The sequence below is a fragment of the Nicotiana attenuata genome, unplaced genomic scaffold, assembly GCF_001879085.1.
Source record: "Nicotiana attenuata strain UT unplaced genomic scaffold, NIATTr2, whole genome shotgun sequence".
In the NCBI taxonomy this organism is placed as follows: domain Eukaryota; kingdom Viridiplantae; phylum Streptophyta; class Magnoliopsida; order Solanales; family Solanaceae; genus Nicotiana; species Nicotiana attenuata.
In genome coordinates this window covers 94,658-104,775 of record NW_017672081.1, presented here as the reverse complement: position 1 = coordinate 104,775, position 10,118 = coordinate 94,658, and the positions used below count along the sequence as shown (strand labels likewise).

At 33.9% G+C, this 10,118-nt stretch overlaps 1 protein-coding gene across 1 annotated transcript; it reads left to right on the top strand.

The window, feature by feature from the left end:
- Positions 1-3,659: 3,659 nt before the first annotated feature.
- LOC109211705 (alpha-1,3/1,6-mannosyltransferase ALG2-like) lies at positions 3,660-8,196 on the top strand. The gene is given in 9 exon segments (XM_019375270.1): positions 3,660-3,779; positions 5,614-5,730; positions 5,828-5,976; positions 6,096-6,201; positions 6,322-6,446; positions 6,448-6,470; positions 6,650-6,789; positions 7,299-7,465; positions 7,684-8,196. Coding segments are annotated over 9 exon segments (1,158 nt in total). The 5' UTR covers positions 3,660-3,742; the 3' UTR covers positions 7,978-8,196.
- Positions 8,197-10,118: the final 1,922 nt, after the last annotated feature.

The following is a 10,118-nucleotide window of genomic DNA, read 5'->3' as shown; positions in this document are numbered from 1 at the left end:
CTATTTGTAGCAAAAAATATCAAATTTTTGCTTTGTTTTGAGCGGGTGTTATTAGAATAGATTCGGCACAACTTAAGGAGCTTGAATCTCAGTTTTGGGATGATTTGGTGAAGTTTTGAGGTGGTTTGAATTGAAAATTCGAAGTAAAAGCTGAACATGAAAAAAAATGATATGTGTATCACACTGTGTATCATTTGTGTATCACATATGTATCATATTTGTATCAATTGTGTATCACATGTATATCCATGTATACCTGTGTGTGTGATACATGCGTGATACATGTTTGATACATGTGTCGCAGAAGACTTTATTGAACTCGATTTAATTACGAATTTTGATACAAAACCAGTCCAAATCACCTCCAATCTTCCTCAAATTTTGTATATTGACTTATCTATATATTTTCAATGAATTTCAACTATACCCATTGAAAAAGTTCCTTTTTTATTTAGATTTTTGGAATATTGTATAGATTTTTGTATTTCATCAACTTATTTGCTACCCCGTCCATGAAATTTCCTTTCCGTCTTGTATCTAATGTTGCTAATCACGCTTAAAAATATGAAAGGTGATTTTTGCATGTGATTCTTTGAGAGAAAGAACCCTATTATTTGGTTTTTGTTATAAAATAATAAAGAAGAAGAATAGTATTGCAAAGAAAAGTTGGGAGAGAGAATTCTTATTGATTTGGGATGAATTACAATGGGAATAGAAACCTCTATTTATAGGGAGAGGGTGACTTAGCCACCAAGCAATGAACCCTAGAATCTCTCTAAATATAGACATTCACCATAAATACAATTCTATTTATAACACTCCCCCTTGAATGTCTATTCAACAGATAATGTGCCTCGTTAAAACCTTAACTAAAATAAAACTCAGTGGAAAAAATTCTAGAGAAGGAAAAAGAATACACATATCTAACAATACGCCTTTTGGTTGCCTCGTTAAAAACCTTGCAAGGAAAATCCAGTGGGACAAAACCTTGTAAGGGAAAAAGAGTACAACGCGTATTAACTCCCCTTGATGAGAGCATCAATTCACATCTTTAAGCATTTGCATTCTAATCTTGTGCACCATCTTCAAAAGATCTTTGGTAGATATTTGATAAACAAATCAGCCATATTAACTTGAACATATTTGTTTCACCTTGAAATCATCATCCCTAATAGATGTATTGTCTTCATATGATCTTGTTGGAATCATCATTTCAATATCTTCACATAGAGGTGGAAACTCTTGCTATCATATTATCATGCCTATAGTTATAGCAAGATACATATGTGCACAAATTGCATTTAGGATATGGTACTTCAGGACCAAGAATTATATATGCTTTAAGCAATTTAAATCCTTCAGGGATTGTTACTTTCTTTAGGTCAGCAAATGCGCCTGGCATGCTTTGCAATAAATTGCACATGAATTATCCTTTTATAAACTTCAGGTTCATATTATTTTATTCGGGGATCTAGATGTATAAATGATAATTCATTTCATGTAACTTTTTCTCAACTGTTGTATCTTGTCTCCCCCTCATGTTAGAAAAACTAACTTGTTTCCTCAATTTTGAGAATCCACCTTTGTGTGTTATGGTGTTAATCAAAATATACACCGCACATCAATAATAATAAGATGGAATTATTTGGTTCCTGACCCTGAACCACTTGTGAGGGGAGAAAATAATATACTTTGGTATATAACGTATATCAAACTGATATACAAAAGTTTGTTCTCATAAGCAATAGTTTAGCTATTAAGTAGAGGCACTTAATAAATCATTTTGCTAAACGAACTGTGATGTAAACCAACTTATCAAGATGAACTTCTTGAATAAAAAATCTGGAAATTATGCTCTATATTAAATTATTGAGCAAGTTACCTCACAAACACCATGTTGCGGGTTATTAATAATTGCACATGTAACCATCTCATAGATGCAACTTATGTGGTATACATGGCAGGTGAATGGGCCCATATTCACCTTTGATATTTCCAGCATTCATGGGATTCAATCCCAATTTTAATTGGTATATTAATTAATGAGAACAAGCAATGTAAGAGAATTCGTAAAGAACTTTCTAGTTCTTTAATATTACCCATGTGAATTTTCTTTATTTTTGCACATCATACTTGAATTAACATGGCTAAACCAATTACGCCAACTGGATAAATTATCGATATTGATAAACTTCAGGTTTACACCATGATGTGTGCAATTATGAATAAACTCCAAGTTTATTATGATATGGGTTTTTATATCAATAAATATCCACTTCATTGTGGTATTCTTTTGTTTATGTAGTACAAATTGGAGAATAAAGCGGGTAGCTTTTCACATACATATTACCCCGCTACAAGTTGTAGTAATAGAAGATATTAAATCTTTCCTTTATTTATAGTCTCAATATAATCAACCGCTTTCGCGTATACTTTGGAAACTGAATAAGTTTCTTTGAGACTTACTACAACACAATACCTTATTGGTAATTAATTGTGTTTCTCCAAAACAGTATAATTGGCTCTTGCAGAGTTCTCAATTAATTTTGTAGTACCACATATTCATCAACATCCATATGGTGAATATCTCTTTCAAAGAGAATACCATTTATGGGTTATAGGTCAAAAATTTATATACAAGATCTGTTTCTTGCATTACCGTTGTCTTTTAACAATCACAATGCCAAAATATTTTGGCGTACAATAGGTACGTGACCAATGACCATTCATGCCATAATAATGACATTATTTTCTTATATCATCTCAAACCTCCTTCTAGAGGTGAGTGTGGTATATTCACTACCACTAGCACGTTCATATTCTTTGAAGAATGAATATGTATTCATAAATCAGATGTTGTCACATTCACATCATGAATGGACCATAATCATCTATATGTGCTTTATAAAATCCCATGTCAAATCGATGACAAATATTACTTTCACAGAGTGAAGGATTATTTTGAGAATCCTTATTATTCTCATTGCCACAAATGATGACGATTATAATTTCGTCTATTGCCGCGTCCATATCCATTGATACATTCATAGTAATAATTTTGTCTTCTTTGAGACTTATCACATATTGCTATCACATTCTCTTAAGGGAGTGAGAATGGAGCAAATTCAATGGGACGGGTTTTCAATTCTTTGCCCACAATCATACATGAATTTGATCATGGCGGGCATAGAAATTTTACCACTTCAGGTGGTTATAATTTCTTACAAACTCCATTAGAGTTATAATCAAACTTTGTTGTCTTTGCTTGTATATAAAATCAAATTGTAGAATTTTTTAAGAATTTAAAAGAGAAAAATAAAATAAAATACTTACCTTAAATCCAGAATTTAATCATGAAGGAAGTTCATGGAACAATTGACAGCCATTATGCTCAATCCCAGAGCTTCTATAAAAGAAGAAGAATAGTATTGCAAAGAAAAGTTGGGAGAGAAAATTCTTATTGATTTGGGATGAATTACAATGGGAATAGAAGCCTCTATTTATAGGGAGAGGGTGACTTAGCCACCAAGCAATGAACCCTAGAATCTCTCTAAATATAGACATTCATCATAAATACAATTCTATTTATAATAGTTTTTCAATTTTTGTTGGCTAGTTTTGATAAGTGTATGACTAATGACTAGAGGTTGGTAAGTTGAAATTTATTTGGGATATTTGTGTAAGTTTCCCGATTTTTTTTCTCTTAGAAAAAGCAACGGAGAAGAAAGGGAGCAGCTCGAGGATGAATATAGCCATAATCCATCCCGATCTCGGAATCGGTAGTTATCAATTTACATATTTAAATTTCTTGATAGACCTTTTTGTAATTGCATTTTGTTGAATCATTTGCTTCACCGATCAAAATGATTTATATGTGGGAGAAGATCATGAATTCCAAATCTACCTTTTCTCCAATGTCTTTTTTTTTTTGCGTGTGTGTGGGGGTTGGGGGGGGGGGGTTGGTTGACTTCTAGTCTTAGAAAAATCATATATGAATCCTTTAACTAGTGAATTTGTCAGGATGTTGCTTAGTGAATAAAGCGGAATAGGTATAGACAGGGGCGGGCCTAGCATACAAGTTATGGCTTTGGATAACTTTGGCTCAAACTCTGTATATGTGTTTAAAAATCCATTAAATAAGTACAAATAATAGAATTCAAATTCAGTTGATCGAATGGGCTGTGGTAAAATATCGAACTATAACCTATAAAGTTCAAATCTTGGATCTGCCTCTGGGGTATAGATGATTTACATAGAGAATACGTCTGTTCTCGAGCTTTTGGCTAAGATCAGTAGGATTTATATAGGCGCCTTCAACTAGTTTTGGATTGAATTGTAACTGATGGGTTTATTGATAAGGAAGATAGTTGAAGGGAGGAGGTGGTAGTAATTTACATCATCCCCATTAAATTATTTGGGTTAATCGACCTGCTGAAAGAATGATTTTTGTACAGTGTGATGATATATACTATTAGAAAGCTTTTTGTATGGATTGGTCATTGTGTTTTTGAGTTGTCTAGAGGCCTTTGGATGACTCACTATTGATGGAACAATTTCCACGAATTCCCGGATAATTCCTCTCATAATATAAACAAAAGAGTGTTTTATGTGGCTTGGTAACTTCCTGTCTTTCATGCAATTTCTTTTAAAAATCTTTTTCGTTGGTTACTTGGTTTGCTGCACGATTTTTCCGTAGAAATCAAGTCAAGTCTGTTTAGATGAGAGCAATAGAGGTGCTTAACGTATCTGGGGACAACATTTTCTTGTTAGGTTATTTAGCAATTTTATCATTTTAGCATGCATGACAGATGCTTAGGCTGTTGATATGCAACTAACCTACTCTCTTCCCATTACATTAAACACTCATCGACTTTTTAGTATTTTATGTGTTCACAATCAGTTGGTTCTTGAGGACGGTTGATCAAATCGGTAAAAAGGAGCGGCTAAGAGATGGTTAAATGCTGAGCTATCAGAAGCTTGAGTCTTCTCTCATCTTATAATCTTACAGTTCGAATGACTAATCTGATTTAATTTGTCGCTTTTAGTTTTCTCTTTCGTACAAAAGAGTAGGTGGACATGAGTTTGATGAAACAAAATAATTTCTAGTATTGGCTCTTTAATTATCCACCTCAATTCCCTGAAAGAAAGTTCTTAGGCTTTTTTTCTGTGGATACACAAATTTAAATTTATAATATATCTTGAAAATAAAGAAAGAAAAGGAAATTGCATTAAGATTGGTCTTTTACAGTTTATTGACAATAAGAGACGCATGATTCAAGGAGAGAGTGAGAGATGCATGATTCTGCACTTAAGATGGCTGCAAATTTGCTCCTGTTCGTGTTGATAGGCTTCATCATAACTTGTTAGGCCTTCTGCCTTCTAGGATTAGTCAAGACACAAATCAGCTGCATATACAAATATCTCCTGTATGCTTGTGGTCATGCTCAATAATTACGTGTGCACATTGTGTCAGTCAGATGCTTGTGAGCATAATTCTCAGATGATATATTTTATGCAATGCGCAGATCTATGGGATAACAGAAGTTTATTTTATAATGTATGTAGCATTTCTCCTTTCTTCCACTCATGTGTCTGACATTTTATGATGTTTAGGTGGAGCTGAAAGGCTAGTTGTTGATGCTGCTATGGAACTTGCTTCGTTGGCGCACAAAGTTCATATTTTTACTGCACACCATGATAAAAATCGATGTTTTGAAGAGACTCTGTCTGGTCAGAATTCTTACTTTCTGTGCTCCAGTCATATGCCAAAGAAACATCAAGTATGTCCTTACTTGACTGATGTAAATACACATTCCACACTTTACAGGTGTCTTTGATGTTACAGTATATGGTGCTTTCCTTCCCCGTCATATCTTCTATCGGCTTCATGCAGTATGTGCATACTTGCGGTGCTTGTTTGTTGCTCTCTGCTTGTTGCTTATGTGGCCTTCATTTGATGTAATACTAGCAGATCAGGTCTCTGTTGTCATTCCACTATTGAAGTTAAAGAAGACTGCAAAGGCATTTGGATGCTCTGATAAATTCAACTATTAAGATATGATCATAGAGATATATGAAATTTATACCTCATGCAGGTTGTATTCTACTGCCATTTTCCAGATCTCTTACTGGCGCAACATACAATTGCTCTTAGGAGGATATACCGGAAACCTATTGACTTCATAGAAGAAATAACAACAGGTATTTCATAACAGTCTGTCTTTTATCATTGGTGTTTTTTTTCTCATTTGTCAATGTTTTACTTTTTCCCTTATCTGTTCAAACATCTGCTTCTTGTTCAATTGCTTGGCCAAGCTATAGGAATGGCAGATTTGATCCTGGTTAACAGCAGGTTTACTGCATCTACTTTTGCGAAGACCTTCAAGAATCTAGATGCACGTGGGATTAAACCAGCTGTTTTATACCCAGCAGTCAATGTGGATCAGTTTTGAGAAACCTAATGATACCAAGTAAACACATGTTTCTGTCTCTTGGTACCTTCTAGTTCTAGGTTTGATTACAATAACACGAAACAATCCCTTCCATGCACTTTCCCCTCTATAAAAAGAAAGGGGAAGAGGGAGGTTTGCAAACAAACACAAATAATACATCAGATGTTAGTATAACTTCAATTGTTCGTTTGTTTTAGGTTGCATTTTCTATCCATCAATCGATTTGAGAGGAAAAAGAACATAGAATTGGCGATATCTGCCTTTGCCATGCTTCACACCCATGGAATGCATGATCGCCAAGGAGTTAACATAGATGATGTTTCCTTGACTGTTGCAGGCAAGTTTATTCAGTTCTTCAGTTGGCAATTTCTTGTATTCTGTTTTGCTTCTCATATCTTTTATTTGATGGTGGTATACTGTTATTTATCTGGTATGGTTGATTTGCATTCTTAAAAGACTCAGAAGGCCCATTCTACTTTTGATATCTAGTATATTAGTTAAATTCTTGTGTTCTGTTAGAGGTATGCAGTGTTCATGGAGAGCCAATAAGATATTATCATTTATATATATTTTCTTTGTGGTGATTATTGAGATGTTACTAAGTTATCGAAGTTAGCTGGAGAAAATAAGCCTTATTTTCTCTGAGTTAAAGTTCCTAAATTGCTTTGTTACACTTAAAGTTTTGATAAAGCTGTGATATGCCTTCAGCGCCTTAGACATGGATTCGAAGTATGCTTCATTATACGAATTCCAACATACCTGTTGTCCACCATAAGTGGCGGAATATATGCTCAAATAAAATCAGTCATGTTAAGTTAATGGAGTTCTTCCTGCTTCTTATTTCAGGTGGCTTTGATAATCGCCTCAGAGAGAATGTCGAGTATCTGGAAGAACTGAAAAAGTTGGCAGAAAGAGAAGGTGTTTCTCAGCGGGTCAGATTCATTACATCTTGCTCTACTGCAGAAAGAAACGCACTGCTTGCCCAATGCCTATGTGTTCTTTATACACCAAAGGTACGTCTAATTTTGACATCTCTTCAAACCAGGAAAAAAACACCATTGTTTTCTTGATAGACTGACTTGTCGGATGAACATCTCTCTCTCTCTTTAGAGTAGGATATCCTTTTACCATCATAGTTGATTGATGTTAGGAAGAGCATTTTCGCGCCTTTTCTCTTTTTTCTTTTTACCTAGAAAGCGGGCTAACATTTTTTTCTTTTTGGGAAGAGTAGGATGAGCATTTTGGCATTGTTCCTCTGGAAGCAATGGCAGCCTACAAACCTGTTATTGCCTGCAACAGTGGGGGTCCGGTGGAGTCAGTAAAGCATGGAGTGACCGGCTTCCTCTGTGACCCTAGCCCACGGGAGTTCTCTTTAGCAATGGCTAATCTTATTCAGGATCCTCACATGGCAGAGAAAATGGGGCAAGATGCTCATGAACACGTCACTGAGTCATTCTCTACCAAGATATTTGGCCAGCATCTGAATAGATATCTGGTTGATGTTGCACGAGGTAAGAAGGAATAGCATCCTTTGATGCTGCTACCTCAAAAGCAGTGGACCTATTAGGAAGTTGTTAGAAAAGTCATAGGTTATTGCACTTCATTGATTGTAATACAGAAATAGCTCCCAAAATTTGGGAAGATATTTTTTTTTCTTGTAATGTTTATGTAAAGGTATAGATTATTTGTTAAAATAGAAGGTTAAGGGTTTTTGAATACAGTTTCTCAGTATTCTTTTACCTTCTACTTAGAATAAGCATTTCATCTGATTGGTGAGTTCTCTCAATGAACTGAATATGTGATATTCTTATGCTAAGAACAATTCAGTGAATGACATTCATCTAATTGTGAACAGGGGCGGACCCACGTATTACTAAGCGGGTTCAGTTGAACCTGCTTCGTCAAAAATTAGTACTGTACACATCACTAAATTTTGTTCAAAACAAGGCAAAATAGGATAAGAGGGAGCATTTGAAGTTTTGAACCCACTTGACACAAGAAGATCCTCGGTCGAGACGGTAATGCGGTAAAAGAAGAAAATGGACAGAATGTCCAAAATGCTGTCTACTCATTAGCTATTAATATTATAGAACATTTCCCAGAATTGGTACACTTGCATCTAGTTATGCTACCACTGCTGCATTTTTCTGCACGTGTAAAATTCCCTGCATGTCCGAAGTTGTTTGAAAATGATTTCCTGATATTGCAGAAAGTCTCATCTGCTTGGGTTTTGAACTTTTAACAATGATCATCTCCAAGGTAATGAAGATAGAGATGGTTTAACTTTATCAAAAGGCACTTAAATTGAGAAGTCTCAACTGTTATAATTGGTGGCATATGGACTCTTGTGATAGTATTTGGCCAAGTAAACAAACTCTAATGAGGAAATTTTTTCTATCGGAAGTAAGAAAGAGTTTTATTATTTCTGGCCTAAGTTGCACAGTAGTTGACATCTAAGCTAGTATATTTTTCTAAAGCAACCATGAGCGCGCGGAATACAGTATGTGAGAGATACATTCATGTAATTATACGTTTTAGTTTCTTAACAACTATGTCAAAATGCAGTTTTATAATATGTGAAGAGATCTATGGTAATTCTAATTTTGATGATAGACAACTGGCTTAGTGTAGTTGATTATTTGTTATCAGTACAAGATTTAATTCTCTTTCTCCGTCTTCATCAGTGGAGATTGTGATCACTTCATGATAATACTTGTACTTTTTGAGATCATGATTGTGTAAAGCTTAAGATGATTGATTCATGTTGATCTTACTACTTATGTTAGATATTCCATTTGGCTTTCGGTTTTTATCTGTATTTTCTTGAAAGTTTTACACTGTCAGGGGTCGTTTGGTAGGGTGTATAAGAATAGTGCGGAATAAGGTGTATTAGTAATGCAATCATTAGTTATACATATATTATTTCTTATCTACTGTTTGGTGTGGTGTATTAAAAATTGTAATGCATTGCATAACTTTTAAGAAAAATATTATTTACAAAAATAACATACATATTCTCTACCTTTAAGGATAATTTTGTCTTTAACCATACTAATGCATGCATTAATAGCCATAGTATTACTATGTCATGATTTTGTATGCATTACTTATACACAGGATAATACAAGTATGATGTATAACTAATACAAGCATTAGTTATACACATGTTGAAAAAATGTACCAAACAAGATATTAGTAATACACAACACTAATGCTTGCATTATTTTTTCTAATACCTCCTACCAAATGACCCCTCAATGTAAAAAAAAGGTTTTAGACTATCAAGTCATCCAAAGAATAATTACAGGTAAGTTTCCATAAAATAGTGAGATTTGTAATCTTGAAAATAACGCAGGTTATTTGCTTCAACAGGTAAAAATAACTTGCTATTGTAAACTTTACAACTGATGATGGACAATTTTTTTATATTTGGAACCAATTTAATTTTTTCCTTATTAGTTTGTACCAAAAAAGGACAATTTTTATATTTGGAACCAATTTTTTTTTTTTTAAAAAAAAAATTCACTTTAATGACATGTTTTAACAGCTACAAATTTTTTTGACATATTTTAGACTATAAGTTTTAGAAGTTGTTATTTTTTTCTTAAATATCGTACAAGCACCGCCACATAAATTGTAACATGAGAATCAAACCAAATTAGCTTT